This window comes from Cottoperca gobio, chromosome 11, assembly GCF_900634415.1.
Source record: "Cottoperca gobio chromosome 11, fCotGob3.1, whole genome shotgun sequence".
In the NCBI taxonomy this organism is placed as follows: domain Eukaryota; kingdom Metazoa; phylum Chordata; class Actinopteri; order Perciformes; family Bovichtidae; genus Cottoperca; species Cottoperca gobio.
In genome coordinates, this window is record NC_041365.1 from 13,864,453 (window position 1) to 13,890,615 (window position 26,163).

General features: G+C 41.0%; 1 protein-coding gene across 1 annotated transcript in view; it reads right to left on the minus strand.

Annotated features, from left to right (window-relative positions):
• Positions 1 to 24,409, minus strand: part of LOC115015805 (voltage-dependent calcium channel gamma-7 subunit-like) — a 34,817-nt gene extending 10,408 nt beyond the window's left edge. The window contains exons 1-4 of the mRNA XM_029443373.1: positions 24,248 to 24,409; positions 10,830 to 11,025; positions 8,933 to 9,019; positions 2,791 to 2,931 (exon numbers count right to left, since the gene is read on the minus strand). Of these exons, the coding sequence (XP_029299233.1) occupies positions 2,791 to 2,931; positions 8,933 to 9,019; positions 10,830 to 11,025 (424 nt within the window). The 5' untranslated portion in view covers positions 24,248 to 24,409. The remainder of the gene's footprint in view (positions 1 to 2,790; positions 2,932 to 8,932; positions 9,020 to 10,829; positions 11,026 to 24,247) is intronic.
• Positions 24,410 to 26,163: the final 1,754 nt, after the last annotated feature.

Here is a 26,163-nt window from a genome sequence, read left to right on the forward strand (position 1 = left end):
ATAATTTGTCATGAAAAGATTGAAATCACATTTTGAAGCTTTTAGTGAACTGATGGAGTTCTGTGGTCGATCGATTCTGACAGTGAGAGTGAAGGCGATACTAAAATCAAACACTCGCCCCCTGTAGGCTTGAAAGGTGGCTGTTAATAGTTTACTTCTTACTTAACAGTAGCTGTGGTAAACCTGAATTCATGTAATTTAAAATCATGCCAATTTTTACTGCAGTAACTTTTCACTTGTGTGTATTGTTGAGGCCGAACGAACGTCATCAGTTGTTACTCTGTTTCTTGGCACTATTATGGCAAAGGCTATTGTTTAGTAGAAACCATTGGCATTAATACATTGTGCCACTGGCGTACTCATGAACGTGCTTCCTTGTGCGTGTCCGTGAGATAAAAACTAAATGGGGACCTGTCACAAAAACATTGATCCACTGCGCTAGTGGTTGTTAAAAACACCACAGAGTGCCTTTAATTCTCCTTTGGTGCATGTTTAAGTGCAAATCACTCCTAAACTCCTTCCTGTCCAATGAGTTGAAACTCAAAATAAAGTCCTCTTTCCAGCAAACTCACCTGGGAGTTGTTGGGACAAGATAAACTCTGTCGCCGAAAGTATGTGGATACATAAACATTATATCTATATACATGTCATTCCAAAACAATGGGCATTAGTACTATGTTGCTATAACAGCCTCCACTCTTCTGGTTTACTTTACTTATGACCATATTATGTCATGTTGATGAATTGAACACACTGGAAGGTGAGTGTGTTTTATATAGACTGCCAAGAGGGTCTATAAAAGGAATAAGTGTGATCAAACATTTCATCCAGTAACTTTGCATTCAGCACTTGAGACTCTCAGCTACGTGGCTGGAATAGACTTTGACTGCACTAAAGGTTGGTGTCCAGTCCACTTACTGCAGAGAGATTATGTGAGATTTTTGGCTCAGACCAAAGAGGTGTCGTCCTGAAGGAAACCAACCTCCTCATTACCAACTTTCTGAGTGAAATGTCAAATTACAACAAAGTCGCCTTCCTGACTTTTTGGTTTAACTTTTAACTTTTTTCCAAAAGCCTGCAGCGAAACATCAAATCACTGTTGCCCTGCAGCTTCTTCAGCAGAGAGCAATTATTTGGAATTAAATCCCATTCACTGTTCAGCCAGCAGCAAGAACAAGGTAAGGTCTGACAAGCTGTCAACTGGGGAAAGGAAATGAGAGCTGCAGACTGATTCTTCCATTCACTGAGCTGTCTTTCTTTTTCATTAACCTTGAAGAATTTGGACTTTTAACAAGCTAGCTTCTCTTCCCCACCTGTTACGTTTTAACATTGTATTTAATCAGACAGGTGAGTTTGACGCTTTCACACAAGTCTTACACCATACATCGGCCTTTTTGCTTGATAAACTGCAATCCTGTGGCCTTCTCAAAGATTCGGCAGCAATACTCCAACAAAATATACATTTACAGTATATATTAATTTGATTTTAAACATATTGCCTGCAGGGGTTTTTCAAATCAAGAAAGTCTAACTCCATATATTACATAGAAGTGATGAAGAGGAGGTTGGGTTGGATGCACAAAGCACAAAGCAGAGTTTTTGTTCTACATCCCACAAATTGACGTATCACAATTTGGTTAGGGGAATGTTGCACTCATGTTAAAAACTGAAAAAGTCCATTTCATCCTTTTTTTTATGTCCAGATTAATTGAAAAAGGAACTGGGAATGAGACAGTATATATTCTTTCATCCTTCTAAATATTATGTTAAAGTATCTGCTGATGCAAAGTGTTTTCAGTCTAAGTCGAAGCCTTTTTTCACCTTAATGTTGCTAAATGTCTTGAACTACAAACCATTAAGTTAATGAGACCTATTAATGCTTACTTTTTGAATCTACTGACACTGACAGTGTTTAGACCACAAACCTCCTTTTTTCGCACTTTGCACTGATTAAATGACATTTCATTGCATTACAGTAGGATTACTGCTTGACTCTTTGACAAAGGTGCTGAACACTCATACACATAGTATATATTGTGGTAGTGTAACATGTGCAACAACTGTTTCTGTTGTTCAAGGACAAACAGCAAAAACAAAGCTGTTTGCAGAGAGTAACAGAAAAATACCTTTTTAACAAGGCAACAAACCGTCAGAGGACGGGGCGGTCAAAAAGTAATACCAGAAACTGCTAGCTCAGCCATTCTTAAATCTCTGATACAATGCTGTTCGTAAAGCCGTATTATCTGTAGTAATGGAACGAGATTCAATGCCAAACTGTAAAGCCTGCAATTTAAAGCAAGGTAAGAAAAGAGTTTAATCACTTGATCATAAAACTTTAAGAACAGCTGGTGGAAGATTGGCCAAAAGACAGAAATATATTCCTCACAGGAGGTGCATCTGTTCCATTAGTTGGATGGAGCTCACTTGAGTTTACTTTTGGCATAAATACACTGAGCAAGTCACATTTTGTATTCCTAGAAAGTGTGTCTGTTCTCCACAGAGCTTCCATCCACAGAGTCTACGGCCGCTGTGTGCTGAGGTTTGTCTCCCAGACTGCTTTGCAATGAGTACAAGAAACAGCAGAATAATTGGAAAATATTGAAACAAACCGTGACAAGAAAAGCCTAGAGTAGTTGTTTCACCCGAGTGTAACATTTGTGTTCTGTGTTTCCTTGCTCTAAAATAAGGTTTGTATGAACAGAGAACAATTCCACTGTATGAACAAGACTCGCTGTATCTTTTATGACTTCAACCTTTTGCATGTACATGTTCCATCCGTGTGCACAGTACCTGACAGTATGAAGAATATTCCGGAAACAAAGGCGAGGATGGTGCGCTGCGGTCGGATGTGTCCAATGTTGCTGATGACGAAGGCGGTGAAGACGAAGAGCAGCGAGACCATGGGGAAGGGAGTGGCAGTTCGAACCATTTCTGGAGGATTGTGGGAGAAGATACGAGAAGTTAAAAGTGTTATTCAGGCATGTGTTTTCATTTCAACAGTTTCATTGGAAGATTTTCCCCCTTTAAAAAGTCTTTGTGACAGAATGCAGCAAACATATAAAAAAATGTGAAACCTTGATGTGTTACAATGTTTTTGAGTTATCTTTGTGCTAAAACAACCAAGTAACGAGGAAGAAACATTTCCTTTCATTTCCTTTTAATTTTTAAAAGGGCATTAAGATGGTTATTTTGTGTGGTAGACTGCACAGTGTATATCACAGGAAGTCATCTTTCACTGCTACAGTGAGATCATTGGCTGGTAATTCCACATTTGGCAGTTTTAACCTTTGTAATTTGTAATTACTTTGTACACGAAAAAAGACTTGTTATTGTACATATTAGATGGTTTGGTGCCTTCTCCAAACTGCAGAGTCTTGGTCACTCGGGGGAAGTGGAACAAGCTGTAAACACGTATTATCATCAAATGCGTTAGCAAACAGCTGCATATTCACACATCCAGCAGACATGGAGCAACATTATCAATTATTTATCCTGCGTCTAGTCAACCTATGAAGTCCAATGTTCACTCTTCTTTTAGCTCTGTTTTGGTGTCCACCAACTCCTGAGTGAAATGTTTGCATGTTAAATGTTCCACTGTGTTAAGCAGCAAGTCACTTGCTTAGTCAGCCATTTTTAGAGTTTTAGAGTGTTTAGAATGTTCCTTAGAGCTAAGAGGAACTGCAGAGTCAGGTGATAATTCTCTGTGGGTTCACACTTTTCACTTTACACATATAGTAATTTGATCAATTGTTAACATGAGCATATTGATAAGTGCAGCTTGAGAGTCAGACACATTAGCTGCAACATGTTTGGTTTGTACGCCACATCGTGATGCATAACATAACATATTATCTAGTAGTAAATGGTCTGCTGCTGAGTGATAGCTTTATAGCATGCTTGGGTGAAGAAATTAACCTTCCTTGTCTTATGATTCTAGTCATGAACCTACAAAGAGATTCTAGCATGTGTTGTGTTTGAAGGTTAAGGGCATTTCAGGTTAATAGAACAATAATTTTGAGATGCTGAAACATCCTGAGTGTTTTCCTGGCAAATCATAACCATTGTAGCATTACTGGTAGTAATTCCACATAAATAACAGATTTTAGTGTGGCTGTATGGCACTTGGAGGGCAGTGGTTTTGTTAACTGAAAATCACAATGAAACTGAGGAGAAGAACAAAAGTCCAGAGAGCATTAACAAAGAGCAACTACGCTTTAAAAATGTGCTGAAATCTCACAGCAAGCTGCTCTCCTGCAGTCAACTCCTAAGTGGCTTCATATACCCCACCTGACCCCTACCTAATTGGACTAAACCACTGCATGGGGGTTACCTAATTGGACTAAACCACTGCATGGGGGTTAGGTAAACCAGTGAGGGAAATTCCCACTGAAACCTGATCCTAACAGAAACATAGCAAACATCTGAATGCGAACAATGTTTCAAAGTGACTAACTATTATTAAACTCTTCCCCTTGGATACATTGTATGCTCCCCCCTTTGACATGTTCTGGTCACACACAAGAAGAGGTAAAGACTGCTGGGCCTTCCCCTCCATCTTCAACCGAGATTGCCAAATACCACAATGACAATAGTAAGAAAAATGAAAAATCACAATTAGAAACCACTGCACAGACAAGCACATCAACCTGGTTCACCTATTTCATTTATTTCTAATGGATTCACTTAGAAATAAATCAACACATTTATGGCTCCACCCTGTGCCCAACTAGGGCCAGAAGGCCTGATGACAGTGATTACTGTAAGAAATCTGGGCATGTGAAAGGTATAGAGGGAACCTTTTCACAACCATGACATGTCCACATTCGTATACATTTCCAGCGCATACTCATAACCAGAGGTTATGCAGGAGCTCAGTCACAGGGTTATGTTGAGCGATGCAGTGTATGATTTATTCAGGAACCTCTCCCACAGTGCTCCTCCAGTGTTATGACTTGTGCATCTACCTGAGGACATTTATCTAGCATTAAACGGACCAAATGTCTTCCCCCCGGTGTCTCCAACAACAGTGTGTGCTTTACTTCAAAAAGACAGAGCAAACTGCGGTGGGCAGAGCACTTTGAAGCCAGTTCACAGTGTCAACATCTTAAATCATTAAAACAGCTCAGAGACCAAATAGCTCCTTGGGGAAAATGGGCGAGCTCTCGACATTCATTTACTGTTCGACCAAAAGAAAACAAAAAATCACAGGGTTCTTAAAATTCATATGGTTCTTCCCAGGTTCTGTAGTGGGGTAGTGAAAATAAGCTTGAATCAAACAAATTGTGTTTGTTACTGTCGGAAACTGTTTCAGCGACCGGCACAACAGAATGCTATGTTTTCTGTATCTTCAGTGTTCATATACATATACATATACACATATCAATGCTGTCCTGAGAAAAACATGTATCCAAAATGTTAACTTTTCACGACCTGCGACAGGCTGCTCTCATTTCAGCTTTGTTCCAATAATTCAGTGGGTTTCTATTTGGTTTATTTAGCTTAAGAAGCAGAATCATTGTCTAAATCCATTACTTAAGTCCAAAGATCATCACATTTTGAGATACATTTCCACTGGGTAGCAACGCAGGTTCTATATTAATTATTCTGGATAGTTCTACTCTGCAGGTGGAGACATGGGCCAGATGACACCTGGTCGCTCCTGTGTTGTCCTGTCGGCAGGTAGAAGACAGATTGCGAGTAAAAGAAATAGACCTCGTCCATTTGGTGTTTCTTTGTGTATTTCTTTAAATAGCTCTTTACAGAAGATGGTTTTAGACATAAAGAACCTCAGTCTTCTTTCTTAACTATTCTTTCTCAACTCTACGCTGCAGTTCTAAGCCATGATGCTACAGTGCTTCGTCACGAGGCTCTCTTGTCCCACCAGCAAGGGGTTCTGCAGAACCTCCAACAGTCCCTTGTGGATCTACTTGCTCGTCTGCCGGACGCAAGGACACAGGGTCTACCATCACCTCCATCTTCTCCACTGACGCCAGCAGTTCAGCAGTCCAGCTCCACGGGTGCCCGTGGTCCGCTTCCGTCTGAACCACGGCTCCCTGCTCCCGAGAGGTATGAGGGTAACCACAAGGACTGCCGTGAACGTCGTGAACGACAAACGGACAGTCGCCGCAGTTCCGGAGTCATAGCTTCAACCTCCGTTCCGCTTCAGTGGCCTCGGGAACCTCAGAGTAACCCACCTTGTCATGAGGAGCCGATGCAGCTTGGCGGTACTCGCCTGTCCCAGGCAGAACGGAACCGGAGGATGAGGGAGAGACGCTGCCTCTATTGTGGAGGTCCTAACCACTTTCGTTCCTCATGTCCCGAGCTTGCGGGAAGCCCAGCCCCGTCCACGAGAGGGAGAACTGTGACGGGTGCGACCCTTACTTCCTCAGCCTCGACTTCGTGCCTGCAGCTCCCGGTCACCATCTCCTGGGGGAATCAACATCATCCTCTTCAGGCCCTCATTGACTCTGGCGCTGCAGGGAATTTCTTGGATCTCACCCTTGCCAGGGCCTTTCACCTGCCCATCTCCAGGCTGGACCATCCACTCTCAGTGACCGCCTTGGATGGTAGGCCCTTGGGACAGGGTACTGTGACTCATATTTCCTCTCCTGTTGTCTTGTCTATTTTTGGCAATCATCACGAAAAGATTCAGTTTAATCTTATTCATTCTCCCGAGTTCCCTGTTGTGCTAGGGTTCCCCTGGTTATCTCACCACAGCCCTCACATCAATTGGTCTTCAAGAACTGTGGTTGAGTGGGGTCCCAATTGCAAGTCCTCCTGTCTCCTCACTAGGGCTGTGCCTCCAGCCCCTAAGCTTCCTAGCTCTCTCGAGTTGTCCCGAGTCCCCTCAGAGTACCACGACCTAGCTGAGGTATTTAGCAAGAGGAGGGCCACTTCCCTGCCCCCTCATAGGCCCTTTGACTGTGCCATTGATCTCCTTCCAGGCTCTTTCCCTACACGAGGTAGGATCTTCTCCCTGTCACCCGCCGAGACCCAAGCTATGGAGGATTATATCAAGGACTCCCTTACTGCTGGGATCATTCGCCCCTCGTCCTCCCCTGCTGGTGCCGGATTCTTTTTTGTTGGGAAGAAAGACGGCGGCCTCAGGCCATGCATAGATTACAGAGGGTTAAACAAGATCACGGTGAGGAACCGTTACCCCTTGCCTTTAATGACCACCGCTTTTGAACTCCTCCAAGGGGCAACCGTCTTCACCAAATTGGACCTCCGTAACGCCTACCACTTGGTCCGGGTCAGGGAGGGTGACGAGTGGAAGACGGCGTTCAACACACCAACGGGCCACTACGAGTACTTAGTGATGCCGTTTGGCTTAACCAACGCCCCGGCAGTGTTCCAGGCACTCATCAACGAGGTATTGAGAGAGACGTTGAACCGTTTTGTCTTTGTTTATTTGGATGACATTTTGATTTTCTCCAAGTCCCTCCATGAACATGTCCATCATGTCAGAGTCGTCCTCCAGCGCCTGTTGGAAAGCCACCTCTTTGTCAAACCTGAGAAGTGTGAATTCCATGTCTCCGAGGTGTCCTTTTTGGGCTTCATCCTGTCCAAAGGGAGTCTCAGCATGGACCCCAAGAAGACTCAAGTTGTCCGGGATTGGCCCCAACCCTCTTCGGTCAAGGAGGTACAACGGTTCATTGGCTTTGCCAATTTTTATAGGAAGTTTATCAGGAACTTCAGTGCTGTTGCCGCCCCCATGACCGATCTCACCAAGAAGAAATCTGGCCCCTTTAAGTGGTCTCCAGTGGCAGAGCGGGCCTTCCAGGATCTGAAGGTGAGATTTTCCTCCGCCCCCATCCTTACCTTACCCGACGCCTCCCTCCCCTTCATGGTTGAGGTGGACGCTTCGGATGTGGCAGTCCTATCCATTTGAATATTTTGAAATGCTTCTCACAGAAAATATTGATATATGCGATTAATTTAGATTAATTAATCACAAAGCTTGTAATTAATTAGATACATTTTTTTAATCGCTTGACAGCCCTAATAAAAATACAACTACGCATTCTACAAGCATTTTGTTCATATGCAAATGGTAAATAGGCCTATTGATAGATGTTACACATCATATGAAACGTAGACTACATTTATTACTGAGTTTATGTCCGTACAGAGCCGCAACTTACCCACAGCAAGATCGTTTGCTACTGAGAGATACGCAAAATGCAAACTGAGGGCGCCTCCGTCATGTGTTTCTTAAATTCATCTCGTTCTCTCAAAAGATCCTGAAGGTTTCCCAATGTAATCCTTGTGTTTACTCTCAAAACGACTCGTAGCACAAAACACAGTGTGGATTAATCTCCTGTCCAAAAGAATCCAGATTTGATATCTTCTCTTCACTTTAGCGCTGGACTTTCCGCGTTCAAGCCGAGTTTCACAGCTTTCAGCCGGGTGGTGGTTGGACGGCGAACCGCTCTCCTGGGACTCAGTAATGCACACAAAATCACTTGTGGCTGTAGCTGAACCACTTGTAGCTGCTGAATCACCTGCATCAGGACGATGCACCTTCACTGTGGCGTCAGATCTTTGATTTAATTTTCTTTTAACTGACCCTGTGTGCAGATCATTTATGACGTAAGATCGCAAAACGAACCTACGTAGCTAGACTACATCTATGCTACACTCTAATCTATGCTAGTATTTTTTAAACAGTTTGAGAAACACTTTAAACTTACACTAGCGGTCGCTCACGGACCACTAGCGTTCCGTGGACCACTCTTTGAGAAAGACTGTCTTAGATGGACCGCTGGTGATTAAGTTTAGTAAGGTTAGTTAAATTACAGGTACACAACATATACAGGAAATATGTTCTCTAAGCCTAATTTTTTTAATATTTTTAAAAGTAATGATGGGAATGACAGTAGTACAACTATGTCAATTGATCTAATAATGTGTGTGTGGGGATGTGACTTACTGAGTATGTTGGCTGTATTTTCTGTCGTGATCTCTATTTCTGGCTCGGTGAAATACTCTGCCGCCACACATCTTCCCTTCTCTGGTCCTGAGAGAGAGAGAGAGAGAAAAGTAAACAGTTTGAGAAAGAAAGAATGAAGAGAGGAAAGGAGAGAGCTGAGTGGGTGGTTGAGTGGGAGGCATTTAGATTTTCTTTGGGTCACAAACAATATGGAAATATTTGTATATGGAAATAAACCCAGAATGAACAAACCAACCGAAAACAGAAGTTAAGAAACACGGATAAAGGGCAGATACTGAGAGGTGGCAGAGACAAATAAAGAGATTTCACAAGGACAAATGAAAATAGAGGTGAGAGAGGATCCCCAAAAGAGATAATGAAAAGATGGAAACAAGAACGCAGACAATGCATGTGAGAGAAAAAGTGAATTAGAGGCAGAGACAGATGGAGGTCACGGGGTTCAGGAGAAAACAAGGTCTGAGCTGTGAGAGAGAGGAGCTGAATACAGACACGACAATTAACATCAACATGTAGGCTGAGAGAGGGGACAAACACACACACACACACACACACACACACACACACACACACACACACACACACACACACACACACACACACAAAACAGACATCTGCACTACATTTGTCAACAAAATGATGCATACATGTACAGAGACAAACAAGATTTATTTTCCCATCTTTGTCATTCACACACACACACACACACACACACACACACACACACACACACACGCACACACACACACACACACACACACACACACACACACACACACACACACACATACACACACACACACACACACACACAGCCATTTTAAATGCCACCAGCGTTTTCCTCCTCTGACCTTTTGTACCAGGCGTCAGACAACAGGGAAACACAAACATGGCCGCCTCCCCAGAGTCACACCATCATGACCCGAAACAGCTACAGCAATAAGGACAGTTATTTGTATCTGTGGTGTCCATCCTTGCTGTGTGTGTGTGCGTGTGCTTATATGTGTGTGACAAGATTGCGAGATAGGGCATTTGTGTTGCATTCATGTGGTGTTGGAATAATCGGATAAAATATGTTCCAGACGGGTAAAATTCACGCCCCCACAAGTCGGAACAACAACTTGGAAATAGATATCAACGTGTTGTTTAAAACGTTCTGAGCAATAAAATACAACACATCTTCTTTGTTAATACAACACATCTTCTTTGTAGCGTCCATGTTGTGTCTACATTACGACTTAAAGCTCATGAACACACCGAAGTCGGAAGAACAAACTTCCCAACTGTAGCAATGGGAGCATCAACAGATCATGTGACTGCACCATTGGCCTTTGTGGAGGTCTGCGTTCTTCCATTCTAGTTTCATTCTAGTTGTTTATGTCCTCGCGACTGAAAATGTAAAAAATTAAGTTTAAACATAATATTTTGCTGTAAATCAGCCAACATTGTATGTGATGTTAGGGTCAGGGGTTATAAATGAATTCAATTCATGCCACATGTCCATTCATTGTTCTACAAATTGCCGACGTGCGTTGAAACAGGTTCCAATTGTGTCTCCTGGAGGCAAACAGGTATAGACAGTCACACTGTGACAAAAGGACTTGATTGCAGATTGAAGTTTCGACGGTATGAAAGTGGATAAGTTCAAACACTGGGATCATTGTGAAAATGGCACATTTTAGTCTACATACTCTTTCAGAGGTTTATCCTGCAAAGATAATTTTCTGGTGAGTAAGATTTAATTTCTATATATACAAAATATGAAATACAAAAATTTCCGCAAGCCAAATAATGGCCTTAAATTATTATTTACAGAAGGAAGATAAAACCAACACAGCTCAACATCATGAGCAGATAGTGACATGAAATCGATACCAACCGGCCACGAAGCAGACCCTCCAGAGGCCGGAGTGCAGCGCCATCTTGACCTCGGTGGTCTGGTTCTGCTGCAGGACGATTCCCTCCTCCATCAGCAGCCAGTAGTCTGTTGACACGGCAACACCCACCAACAGCAAACCGCAGGCTCCGAAGACTGACGAGAGCAGCGTCAGAGCCCTCGTGCTGAACGAACTCATCTGTGAAGACAAAGAAAACAATGGTACTGATCAGATGTGGGCTCAGCCTGCATGCTGAAGAGGAGCATTTATAAATGTGTTGCATTTGAATGAATAGACAAAAAGAGTGGATGGAGAGGAGGAAAGTATTCAGTGTATTTTTTTAGGGATAAGAGAGGTGGATGAACTCAAAAAGAAAAACATGCCAATATGTGAGAAAGAAGAGGTGAGGGGAGGACAAAGATTGATTTAATCTTAAAATATACAGAAGCAGATCAGAGAGGTAGGAAAACGAAGAGTGAGGACCCTCTGATTGAAATCTTTCTTGACTTTCATTGACTCATGCTGTTAAATATGTATGTAATATTGGACAGGAGACGAGATGAAAGACGAGAGGAGAGGAGATCCACTGGGAGGAGAAGAGGAGAACAACCTTGGAAGAAATGAACCATTTTTATGTTGAAACTATCAAAGCATTGAACAGCTCTTCATACCAATCCTGAGGTTTCAAGATGTTTTTCTTAACACATGAAGAGACTTCAGTAGAAACCTTGTACAAAATGCACGGAGTGCCAGTACAATTAAAGGACTGAAAGACAGAGAACGGATTTGGCTCACACAAAAAGTGGAATTGAAAAGACAAAGCAAGTGACTAATTTCTAATTTGAGAAATTATGGGAATTCAAGAAGGTTTTCAGATGAAAAACAGTCCGTTTAAGAGCAACATTCAACAGAAATAAAACCATAATGTAATGAAGGTAGAGAACAAGGCCATGAGGCAACAAAAAGAAGTACGGGATGAAGACCTTCATCAGCATATCATCATTAACGAGGAGAAAAACATCTCAAAATATTCAGTCTATCTTCAGGATGGGAAAACGTTCTTCATGTGGAACAGAACAAAACAAAAGGAGGAGAGGGAGGATTTGAATAACAACGGCAGGTGAATCATCTAAGAAAATATAATCAGACTGAATGGAATTCAATGAGTTGGACCCCAACAGAAAATGAAACATTATACAGAGAGGAAAGAAGAAAGAGTATTTACTGATAAAGTACACTGAATGGGAATAATGCTGGCTCAAGAATGACAGAATATGACTCAAATATTTTCCTTTTGAAATACTGTGGTATATGAGTATTTTGTTTATGAATGCCTTCACCCAGAGAGTTAGTTCTGAATGAAGGCAATAATCAGTAATCAACCCTCTTCTGCCAGAAGCATCTTGTTCAATCAGCGTATAATCCAGAGACAGAAAGAAAACACAAAATAGAAATAAGACTATACTGTGTGATATACTTTTGCAAATGGCCTGCAGTAATGCTAAGCATAGAGAATTAGGCCACATTATGAATAGAGTCTGGTGTGTCCATAAAATGTTCCGAGTGCTTTAGGTTTTGCACATTTTAAACAAAGACGATGCTTTTGGCCGTGGCCACAGCCCAAGTGTCTCTGGTGATCATATGATGCACTCCCGCTGGTGTCCAGCAGGCCGGAGCAGCTTTGTCAGGCTTCCAGGTAACATGCAGTGCAGTTTGACACTCACTAGGTGGCAGAAACGCTTGCCTCTGCCACGCATCATTTCAGCTGTTGACACACTGAGAAACAGCCCCAATCACTCTCTCTCTCACACACACACAAAGTCTCATCCATCGAGTCAAAATGGAGGTCACATTCACCACGCTGCGGCCTGTGAAAGTGAACAAGGCGTGGAACATTATGGACTGCTAATCAAAAACTGTAAGCACAGACCCAACATGCTGCTCTGCTGAGGTCTAAGGTTGGACTGAGCAAAAACAAGCAGCGTCCCCACAAAATTGTAAATTATTATCCGACATATGTGTCCAATCAACATATTTTCATATGAACTTAACATACTCAACAGTATAAGTGAAATGACATGTTGGACCTGTTTACATTTATTTATGAAGCCAGGCCGCATGCAGTTCACTTCACCTGCAGCCACAGTGCAACCATGTGAATACAGATCAATAAAGCATGCCTTGGGCTTCATATAAATTCATAAGATATAAATCGTCTGCGGTGCTGTGAGCAGACACGATTTATGGGAATACTGACACATACATTTTAAGAGCATAATGTACAAGCTTTACATTTGGCAACACATGCGCCCAAAAAAAGGAAAGGTGTCAATATGTTGTCAATACTGTTTGCTTAAGCTGTGCTGTGTTTGCACATTTCTTTGGCTCTTGCAGTGTTTTGTGTTGTTAATTTAATAATTATAAAGAATATCTGACCTACACACTTACCTGATAATGTGCTAAAGAAGCTGAACGTCTTTTAAAGAAAAAATACTTTCTTAAGGTTTTAAGGATTAATGCAACTTTACATCCGAAGAAACTTTTAAACAAACTCTTTACATTGCTTTCTCTTAATGTGTTTTACCATCTCATTTTTTCAAATGTATTTAACTAATTTATTACAGTAATCATTGCTTTTCTTTAAATTAACGTATTGGTGAATTTTGCTATAAATATACAGTTTATTATTATATTATATGAATATTACACTTAACACAAATTATGGAAGTGTTTCTTTACCCGCTATTATCCTACAACATCATGTCATTTCAGTTGCAAATTTGTCCAGGATGTGAAGTGTTTACCTTAAAAAAGATAAAGATAAGTATGTAAAACAGATATATACGGTGGTTGGCAACTTTTCTTTTACATTTACCGATTTAAAAACATTTAACGGTTTAAATGATGCTCATGTTTTAATGCAAATAACTGACATTCAAAACAGGATGTTGAAGGAGGTTCAGTAATTTCTAAAATGTTGTTTATGAGGCTGAGAAAGAGTGGAGCAAAAGCCGATAAGAGAACAGCCGAGAACAAAATTAACTCAGAAGACAAGATCGGAAGCGAAACAGATAAGAAGCAAAAAGAAAGTTGCTGTCAGGCAGGAAGAGAGTGAAGAGTGACCTCATCACTCAAGCGAGACGCTGCAGAGAAGATTCAGCGTTCTCAGAGAGGATTCGCTCACTCAGACATGAGTCACAAGTTACAAACATTTGATATGGTAAAACACCCCTCGCCCCAGGTGAACCCACCAAATTAAAAAGAAGCTGCAGACACGTGAAGTATGAGTTGTCAAATACTCACACGTGCACTTGTGACCATAAAGGCCAACAAATCACATGAAGAAAAGCGTGCATTTGCAAAAACACAAAGAAGACTCAGAGGAAGCCTGATCACAGACTTTAATTTAATTAAATGTATTTATTGGGATTCCCTTTAGCACTAGCATGAGAGTTGGCTCTTCTTTCACACAAGCAAACATATACAATGCACAGTATAGCCGCATGATACAAGCCAACATGATCATCCTCTCAATCATCCTTCATCATTACGCCAAACACAAAATTACAAATCAAACAATTCCTCAATAATTCAGTGCTTTTTTCTTTATCATTCAAATAAATAGTCATTCATAATAAATATAAACCCATGTCTGAATGACCTTCAATTGCATATTGATCCATCCTGTGCTTTCAGGCATATGATTCCAAGAAAATACGGTTTTAAAATAAGATTCTCTGCCAAGGAGGATTTGTACTTTCTACTCACCCCGGTTTACATTTAGTTTCTTACACTGTAATTCACACACACACGCACACGCACACACACACACACACACACACACACACACACACACACACACACACACACACACACACACACAATTCAATTATAGATCCTGAATTGTTTGGAGATCTTCAATTTTGAACCGATCTTGAATATTTTCTTGAACAATATGCAACGGCAATGGCTGACTCTATATGTGTGTCTGTTTTCTGTATCACACTTGTCTTTGATTTAGGAAGCAAGAACTTTCTTTCTGTTGCATAGTGTGTTTGATAATTGTGTTGATAAAACTGAGAAATATTTGAGCATTCTGGTATGACCTCAAACCAAGGACCATGTAAAAGTCTCAATACATGCGGATAAGTTATAAATATTTGATGTCACAAGAAGGGTATTTGTGTTTGTGCTGGGTCGCAGACAGTGCAACCTTTTCAGCAACACATGCATTTTAAAACAGGGCCGACAACTCAACACAATATATCAAAACTGCAGCGGAACATACAGAGTTTTATAATTTGACCTGCTGTAAGAGTTCAGAACGAAGGAGGAAAGACTGCCGTGACGTTCTCCTGTCTGCAAAGTCAAACACGAAGGTCGTCACCGCAAAGACGTCCGACATTTCGAGAAACGTCAGCGCCTCGGAAAGTCACATCCTCTGAATAAGACAAAGGTGATTTGTGCTTGGCTCGTGTAAATAAGCACCAAGTCTTAGTGCTGGAAATGTCAGGCTCAACATGAGAGGCAGTCAGACGCTCAGAGCTGCTGAGTCAAAACACACAAATCCATCCTCCACTTAGAGCAGAGGAGACAGAGCTGAGTACCTGCAGGACTCGGATAACTGTCTCACCCTGTGGGCTTTCACATTGCCTGTCTTCACTAAAACATACATAGTAGAAAGACTTTCAGACTTACTGCAGGGCACTATGGATGTGGTTGCTTTGTTTGAATTGAATGAATATTTTGGCATGCCAGTTGTTCATTACTTCTCTGAAATGCACAACACTGTGCTGCCCTACAAAGACAAAGAGAAGTAATTACAGAAGCAGTGACATTGAGGGAAAAATGTGTTTCAAGTTTTCATGCTGCAAATTAAAGAACAGCAAAACGAAATGTGTCGTTGTTCATCCAACACATTGTACATGTTGGGCTTCGGATGGATAACGCATCTGTTTAATTTGAATTTTTTCAATTCATGACCAGGAAAATCTGAAACAATTATTCCAAACTAACAGACAAAAAGAAAAACTGGAAGAAACAGAAAGAAAAAGAAAGATAAAGGAAGAACAATTAATAATAAAATGAAAGGGGTGTAAACACACACATGTGCATCTACCTGCATTGCTTTTGCACTGCAAGTGTTTTGTCATATTAATACTCTTGTTTGTTTCTTGAACTGTGGCTTTAAAACTTCAGACAGACGGAAGCCGAAGAAAATGTGGGTTTGGAGGACAAGAACTGCTGTGATGGGTCAGAGCACCAAGTTTTTTAGAGCTTGTGAACACACACACGCACACGCACACACACACACGCACACGCACACGCACACGCACACGCACACGCACACACACACACACACACACACACACACGCACTGAACCATGCCTGTGTTTGCTGAGATAGCTGACAACAAATGGGCTGGGATGAGGTTGTCTTTGTAGTTTAAGCCCTGAGACTAAAACCACAATTCCCAGGTCGCACCAACCGCTAACTAACTCTGTGTGTGCTGGGAGAATCCAGGAGCAGAGGCGATGTAATGAATTACAGATGAATGGAGCAGTGGTGCTTAGGAACAAACAGTCAGAGGTAATGATGTGGGGAATAAGGAGTGAGGGAAGGTGGGGAGACAAAGTAGATGTCCTCCTGTGGATGCTTGTAAGGAAGGAGTTAGGAGAAGAGAAGTAGAAAGGAATACATGAGAAAGTGGAGAAGGGTGAAAAAGTAGGGTGAAAATAGGTGAGAGGAGAAATGATGAAGGAAGGAGGAAGAAGGGAGAAGAGAGGAAATAGGAAAAGAGGAGGAGAGGAATTAAGGAAGTGCGAGTAAAGATATGTATGGAGGAAGAAAGTAGGAAGGAGTAGAGGGGATAGGAAACAAGGTTAGAACAGAGGGAAGGAAGAAGCTGTTGGAAGAAGATGTTTTGATTATAATTTTTTTTATAAAGAAAACTGAAAAGAAACACTGTTTCCAATTAATTTTGCAACACAAATATTTTGAATTGGTAGAACGAAGGTTATTTACAAACAGCTTTTCTATCTAATCTGCCAGTTTTATTAAGGCTGTGTTTTTCTCAGTTCACATTCTGTATTTAGTATATCCACCTTGTAAATAATAAGAAAAAAACTTTGGAAACACGAATTGAGAAACATTTCCAGCAGTGAGCAGCAGGCTGGGAGCTGTCCACCACGCTGGTGCTGAAATCCTCACTACACCCAACCTCTCCTGTCAAAATACAGTCTCTCTGTCACTCATTAATTGTCTCTCTTCTTTCTTCCTACCAGGGCCAGATCTGCCCTTTTCTTCAGGCTTTTTTTTGTGTTTTTATTTAAAACTGGAAAGGCCAAGTGGTGATCACTATTTTAGATCTTGAAAATGGAATATATCCTCTTTTTAAAATGCTTTCCTTGACCCAGTTTCTGTGAGATGTTGAAACTCTCCTTGTTTGTTCATACATAACTATTTACTTTCACCTGACAAGGACCTATTGTATTTGTGTGAATACTGACTGTTGACTCTGAGAATACGTGCAGGAGGTAGCATGATGTTGATACAGCACCACAAAACCTCTTCGGGCGGATGTTGAGGTGGAGAGTTCGGTCAACAAAGCTGCTGACTTTAATACGGACACTGCTGTTAGAATCCCGTCTCCTGCCAACTGTCGATGTTAGAAATAGTATACATTGGTTCCCCGTCCACTACACACGTTTTAATCCAAACCACATGTCTTTAGAAATACACATCTGTTATTTCACACATGTAGGCCTTCAGGAGGGAAGGGGAGGTCAGAGGTCAGGTCCGCTGCAGTGCTGCATGCACTGGAGAATACACTGCTTATTTCTCTCACTGTTACTGGTTTCATTTGATCTATCTTCATTCTTGCTGCTGCCTGTCATTGTGTTGTAAAACAACATCTGAATATTGTTTTCTATGGCTTGCTTCTTCATTACAAAGCAACAGGCTCAACATAATATTCCTCACCACATTTTACATTTTATTCGGATTCATTATTAATTCTGTTTAATGTTATTGGAGGATTAGAAGCATCCTCAATGAAGTCCAACTTAATGAATGAGTGTGCGTTGCTAATTAAGGCATTAAAGCGGGGTTGTCAGTGTAGGAGTGCTAATAAGTTCCCTTAATTAGGAGCTTTGTACATATGAATTAATTTCCGGAATAAGGCCATTTATTTAATAAAGAACCCATTGTGCAGTACAGTGTGAGAGATGGTTTTTATCTACAAGCCTCTTTATTAGTGATTAATGTGTTGCGAGTCATGCGTCCCACTCAAGCCCTTTCAGGGACACAAAAACAAGGAGCTAAATTGGTTATCAGATACAAATTGAGCAATAAACAGGGATTAATATAGGATATATAACATTTGGAGACATACAAAAGTGGTGAATGAGTCATTATAAGACAAAATATCACTGTATAACTTTTACTTCTCAGCCTGTCCAAGAAAAACGTTTTAACTTTAAAGACTCCCCAAACTTGCTTTCGCAATCAGCATTCTCACTATGAGTGATGTGGTCCTTCAACACAATTTTCAGCTGAAACCAGAAGAGATTTTCTCCCTGGTTTGAGGTCGGTGGGGCTCAGATAGAACACTTTAAAGTTCTGTGGAACCACTGGCTTTAACTTTCATTTCAGTGATAAAGTCTGCTAAAAAAGATGGTAAAATTAGCTCTACAATACACACGTGGCTTCTTCTTCTTCTTTTTTTTAAAGCTAGATGTTATTGACTTGATTAACTAAGCTACATCATGATGTAAGCTTGATTAAAAAGCTAAATAAATTAAAAATAATTTAGTATTTGACACCAGAATGACATTGCTGGCAATGCAGAGAAAGCTTTAAAACATTACAACATTTAGATCATAACTTTGTGATATTCACAAAAGTATAACTGAACATTTAGGAGTTGATCTCAATGCATTTGGACTAAAAGACCTCAGTGTTTCTAAGTACTACTGTTTTCCTACATCAAAAACCAGCAATATAAATCACTATTTAAATACATCTCTTATGACTTCTAGGAAACTTCTAGCTCTAGCAGGCACCCTGAGAGGATTGAAATATTGGCTCTCAAATGAAGAAGTGGCGTATAAAAAATAATCAGATGAAACAGAGATGAAAGACTCGATGCAGCAACGACGGGTCAATATAAAGCAGGGCAGAGCAACTGCTGAGCACCATAACACTACATGTTCCATGGTGCCGGGTGTGACTCCACAGATGGCGCTCCCAGGTTAGCTTGCTAGCAATGGGGGGAGTGGGGGGTTGTTTTCTGTTGGGAAGGCAATATGTCCCTCTGTCAGCAGTGAGAGGCTTATGCCAACTGGCAGGAAAAGAGAGGGATATTTAAAGATGGGAAGAACCGAAGACAAGATGAAAAGAGGAGAGGAATCAAGTAGGAGGAGGAGGATGAAAGGAAGGACAGAGGGAATAATAAAGAGGGATATAAAAGAAGCGATAGGGTGGGGTTAGAAAGTCAGATGGGATGAAAGAAGTTCGGATTAATTTGTTAAAGGGAAGGAAGGGAAACAGTGAATGCTGTGAGACAGAAGAAACAGTCAAGGGGATTATGGAAAGTAAGAATGGAGTTAGGAACGAATGAGGAAAGAAAGGCTAGAAACAGAGGAGAAAAAGGACAAGCTAGAAAAAAAGATTTGCTTCTAAAATGCCAAAAACAAATGATGGTTTAAAATATTCTCCAGACGCAACATTCCTCGGATCGACGCTGAACCACGTTCACGTCTGTGCGAGCCGCAAGAAGACTCTCATTTCTCAAAGCGGTACTTAAGACGATGAAAGCTTTGGGAAACAAACCCTCGTCCTGTAGTCTGTAGAACGACTGCTGGACTGATAAAGATAATTAGCTTATGTGGCGTGTAAGAAAACACACACACACGCACACACACACACACACACACACACACACACACACACACACACACACACACACACTATGGAGAAAACGAGGGAAGGCCTGCAAGAGACTGTCTGTTAATGTACTGAGGGGAGATAGATAGAATAGAGGGAGAGATAAGAAGAGATGCAGTGGGAGAGTAACAGAACAAGGGAGAAGAAAAGGAAAGGGATCTTACAGGGGAAAGACCTTGGCCCAAAAACGAAGGGAAGTCCTTGTACCACATGCACATACTATACGTCACACTCATGCACCAAGACTGGTTGGCAGGCAGTGGGAAGTGTGACACATCCTACATGCCTGTGCAGAGCAGCATTCACAAAAGCCTAGTAAAAAAAAAACACACCACCAGAGTCACACACATTCATTCACCTTCACTCAGTTTGAATGCTGTATAATTTGAGTTTGAGTTCACATTCAGCTTTGGCCAGAGGGAGAATCAACCTTAATTGTGCATGATAAAAACACTGACAATATATCATATATCATATAATACAACATATTGGGGGGGGAGGGAGCTCCATCCAACAATTGTTGTAACTTTCCAAATCTGCCAATTGACCCGACGTGCGTAGGAGAGAAATATGCAGGATTTCATCATTTGTCTTTCGTCATTCCTCACACATCTACTTTCATTGTTTTTTGGGTATGTATGTACAATGGAGAGCAACACTGTAAATACCTTTGAGGATATACTGTATATAAATGTGTTTAGTGCCTGGGGCGCCAGGTTTGAATCCGACCGGCTGCCCTCTGTCTCCCCCTTTCCTGTCCATCTATCTGTACTATCTAATAAAGCCAAAAAAAAGGCAAAAAGAAAATATTTTAAAATCAGAAAGTGCGTTCCCTTATCCCAATCTTGAGACAACGGGGACGCAAAACACACAGCTCTTGGAAGGGTCAGAAGGTGCTATGGGGCCAAGAGGAAGCTGTGATGATATGTGGCCATTTATTGCAGAACAAGACTTTTGTCTTTAGATGTAGTTGGATGATATGAACTGGTTTGTTCCAAGCGTACTGAACCCCTAATGCCAGTAAGTCCTTCAAAAAAGGTCAAATTTCCAGTGCCTTCCATAACCAAAATAAATTACTTTCACAAAAACCTTGTGTGCTCAAGGTTTTGTTGGTTTAGGTAACAAAAAATACCTGTGTATAGGTTAGGCACTAATGGTTATAAGAAAACAATGTTGACAGTTAGGAAATGGGATCCAAACAGCAACGTCTAATGTCTGAGTCATACACTGTCTATGAACAATCACCTACCCAAACCTCATGTTGAAGGGGTTATGCAACATTAAAACTATATCAAGCTTCTTCCATCATTGCTTCAACCAACAGTCATTATTAACACAACCACATGAGTTTTCTTTTCAGAAGAAATTAAGAAATACATCACGTGTTTGAAGAAAGACCAATGCAAAGATATAGCGGACACAGCATCTATCCCCATCATTGAAATCTCCCTAATACTATTATCTAAACACAAATTATGAGCCTTTCTTCAGCTAGTAATCTCATTATTAATAGTAAATCTTGTCGTCGATACCTGACTGCTCAGTAATTATTGCACAGAAATATGAAATCTACAATTAACAGATGTTTTAGTAGCAAGTTAGGGTTATAGTGAAAGTTTGGATTGTAATAGGCTTCAACAAGACAGAGCCACAACTAGTTTGATCTAGAGCATAGAGCATAGAGAATAAAAACATAACCAATTGGCGGTTAAAATGTGGACACATCTCTATAAATTCTCTATATATAAAGAGTTAGTTGATAACTTGTCACAACCAAATCAAATTAGAGACGGTTTGTTATATCTCTGCTGGACAAATGTACCTCAAGGACTTTCCAGTACCCTGAGTAACCCTTGTGGGAACTAAAGAACAGATCCTGCCATTGTTAGTGACTCACGCAATCAATCAGTCGTTTAACAAACTGAGGTGTGTGATTCATTTCCCATCACCTCAGAGAGCTGCACACCAACTGATGATGATGATGTTTCATGTCTTATACAACCAGAGTACAGATCCTTCAACATCACTGCAGAGAACTAAACGGTTGTATAATATACCTGACCTTCTGTTTCTGACCCACTGTACAGGGCATTTGAGCTTGCAATGCCAGATCCCCGCTCTTATTTTCAAGAGGATTTAATACTTTGTAAGCGCGGGTATTGAAGGTCAATCTACCTTGTCTCTAATTCTACCTCAGTTCATAGTTTACTGCATTAACTAAACTTTACTTGTGTTGTCATTGTGCATTTACTGGGCCTTATACCTAAATGTGGAGCAGGAGATAATGAGGATTATAAAGAGGACAGCAGAGTTTTTCTTCTTAAGTAAAAACAGAACTGATCTCTGTGTTCGTCAAATTTATTTTGTCTTTTTGGATTGTTGGAAGATTGGTGCAAAGAACACCCTTGGCGTGTTCTATAATTAAAGGTAAACAAGTGTTTTTGTGTGTAATTGCAAGTGGCCTATAGTGCAAAGCATGTCTAAAACTACACTGTCAGACAGTGTGGGAAGAGCTGTTACTGCTCCTGCTAACTATCCTGTTCTACAACCAATTCCAAACAAACTGATGTTACTGCTGCTGGAAACATAAAACATGGAGGAAGGTCAAATATTGACGGCAAGCACTTTTTATCCAAGGTCACTCAGTCGTCCTCTTAGAAGGCCACGCTTCAAACTTAGGGATACCTTTCTCATTACATCAATTATGCAAGTCCAGAGAGAGATATAGAACAGTGTGTATGCACTCAGCTAGAAAGTGAAAGAAAAATCATAGTGCAGCAGAGGATCCCCCCAAAAAAGTGTCTATTTATGCTGCATTATGTCATATGGGAGTTGCCAGATAAACCGTTCTTGGACTTCCATCCGATTGGTAATTGTGACTGGAAAATCTCACATTATCATAAAACCCTGATATATCAAAGAAACATGAATTTCTCAATAGGCTTACGTCCACACCAATGAAGGCCACAATATTACATGCTCATGTGGTAAATGCACAACATTTTGCTCACGACCATCTCTGGCCATCATAGAACCACAGCTCAACACCATAACTATTCAGTATGTAAAATACTTATTACTGGCAACACTGATAATCTCCATCTTGAATGTCTGATGGCTTGAGAGCTTATGCTAAAGCTTTCACATATAGAGGTTGAACCTCTCCATTGTGATTTTAATATATATATATATATATATATATATATATATACTATATATATATATATATATATATATATATATATATATATACTGTATATATACTGTATATATGTGAGATATATTAACACACATTTTACAAACATGCCATTATAAGGTCTACTTTAACACTCTAAAAGCTGTGTGAAATTGTATTATACGCTACACTGTACAATCTCTGCGGATTCCCTTTGTCTTTTACAGCCTAGTGTACAGTGGCTCACTTTAATTACCAGAATGCAAACTGGAAAAAGCTAGAAATTAAAAAGCGAAACAAGGAGCTTTATCTCTGCCTCCTGTCTGCTCATCATCCCTTTTTCCACTACAACACACACACACACACACACACACACACACACACACACACACACACACACACACACACACACACACACACACACATTACACATTATACAGTAAGTAAAGAGAGAGAGAGAGAGAGAGAGAGAGAGAGAGAGAGAGAGAGAGAGAGAGAGAGAGAGAGAGAGAGAGAGAGAGAGATGGACCCAGTAAGAAGTGCTGCAGCAGTCTGCTGGAACAGTATCACAGGATGGGTTCCCCAAGAAGGGCAGGAGCCAAGACTTTTTAGAACATAAGCACATACACGAACGCACACACGCGCACACACTTCCTTCCTAGTCTTTCCTCCCCATCCTCCTTTCTCTCCCTGACACACACATGTACTGTAGTAACACAATCACATCATCCACACACACTTTGCCTCCCCTCCCCTTCGCCCATCCTCCCTCTCCACTCCTCCGGCGCGGCTTTACTGTTCTCTTCCTTAGACTCTATATTGACTGTACAGTGTTACAGCGGCGCGCTCCTTCCAAATGCGCCACACTAATCACTGTACAGTGCTTTCCTCCGTTAACAGGCCGGGAAACAGCCGTGCAGACACACTCATCAGCCGCTGTCAACACAAACAGCGCGCATCCCCTAGCGTTCTCCTCAAACCGAGGTGAGCTGAAAGACTTGAGGCTCATCTCTAGTCCCTGGCTTCTTCTTTTAAGGAGGACGAGGGAGGCTAAAGATTTCTGTCAACACACAGTCACATGCATGAGCATCATCTCTCATCCCTGCAGCCGAAACAGAAGTCCTGACGTGCGCAACCAAAGAAGCGGAGCTCGCCTCAACAAGCCTGAAGAGTGTTTGAGAGGGCTTTAAAACAGAAGCGAGAGAAGGGGGAGGTTGGAGTGAGGTGAGGGATACATGGGAGGAATGGAGGGTTTGGTAAGGCGCAGTTAAAAAATAAGACGGCAGAAGCTTTACTCACCTTGCAGAGCGGAGAGCTGGTCGGACGGTGCAGCCGACGAGAGATCTGTGCGCACTGGGAAGCCTGGCCACCAAATTTGCAGTTTTCCCCTTATCTCTCTCCCTCCCTTCTTTCCTGCTCTCGCCGCACTCACTCTCTCTTTTTCGTGTTTCCCCGTATCTCCCCTCTTCTAGCTTTTCTCCCCCTCTTTCACTCCTCCTCCTTCTCCTTCTTTACTTCACTCTGCTCTTTCAGCACTGCGGAGAATCGGTTGAATGGGCTTCACTGTAGTTTGGGTATAGGGAGGTGGGACTGGTGTGTGTATGTGTGAGGGAGAGGAGAGGAGGGGAGGGGGGGGTTACAGTGATGTAGGCTAGAGGGAGAAGAAGACACGCGCGCGCGCACAAAGACAGCATGGCATGAGAGCGTGCTGGCTAGAATTGAGGACACATGCATGCAAACTGACAGCATGACAGATCAAACATACAGCAACAATTAGCATCGTGTAACTCATTAATGAACAAAACACACAAACATGGATCTGTAGTGTGAGTGTGCATTTATTGTTTTCCTCATAATAACTGAGGAGTAGGGAGCAAATGAGGAAGGAAATTAACTCAGGTTTGTTTCTGTATTGAGTCACTATAATCAACACTTATCATACTGTTGGAAAATGTCCCTCTACATGAGTCCAACAATGTCATTTAAAGTGTTTGCTTATAATACATGTATGGATAATGAAACATGAACTACTAATTGTTACTTAATCAGTGACGATGCAATAATAAAAGTGACCAATAATGTAATGTATAGTTAATGAGTTGAAATCTAACATGAAGCAATTATTGTCAGTTATTCTGTAATGTTATGGTCTTTGCTGACTGGTTTTGATAATAGAGTTATATCAGTGTGTTGCAGCACACCAACATCATGATTGAGTGAAAGCTACAGCACTAATCAGCATTGTGTATCTAATTAATCATCAACATGTTTAAACATTTATTCATAATTTAAAAGATCAATCTATTCTTAAAAAAAAGATTGTCAGAATGTAATGAACTTACAGAATAATTTACTGTGGAAGGGCCAGAGGGGTTATTGGTTTATACATGTAGGAATTCCTATGTATCGACATGTATCCACTGAAAATGTGAATGTGTTACAAGACAAAATGTAAGATTAGAAAGCGGGATTGTTATATAAATAAGTGTTTTTACATGTTTTTAAGTGACGATGATGTAATAATGATGATGATAAGTATATTGTATAAGATATGTTAAGGATAAGATGAAAGTAATAATTTACGTTGGTAAATGTCATCAGTTGAAAATGTAAAAAATTCTCTGAAATATAAGGGGCTTCAGAACTATATAAAGGGGACCTGTGCTGATCAAGCAACTGCCCGGTAGCCCCGACCCCCAGCGATGTTGAATGCTTCAGGTTTAATGTCACTACGGGCCCGAAGCTCATTTTTGACCAGGGCCATCTAGGATTGAACTTGTATTTCACCAGATGAACCATAGATGGTTCATCTGGTGAAATACAAGTTCAATCGAGCCAGCTGTATAACCACGCAGCAGCATTTATGAAATATCAAAAAACTGTTGGATTATAAAACTCAATTTATTTCAATCAGGATAAGATTTAAAATGGAATACTGCTAGAGAGCCAATCTTTGACCCTGACTGGCCTAACCACTGACAAAAATCTGTTTTATTGCAAAACATCTTGCGTTTGAACTTTTGAAAGACATTAAAATACAATCTCAAAAACACACACAAGAGAGAGAGAGTGAAGAACAGGATGTCACATATTAGAAAAGAAATGTGTGCATGTGTCTCGCTGTGCTTTTGCATGTGATATTGTGTGTGTGTGTGTGTGTGTGTGTGTGTGTGTGTGTGTGTGTGTGTGTGTGTGTGTGTGTGTGTGTGTGTGTG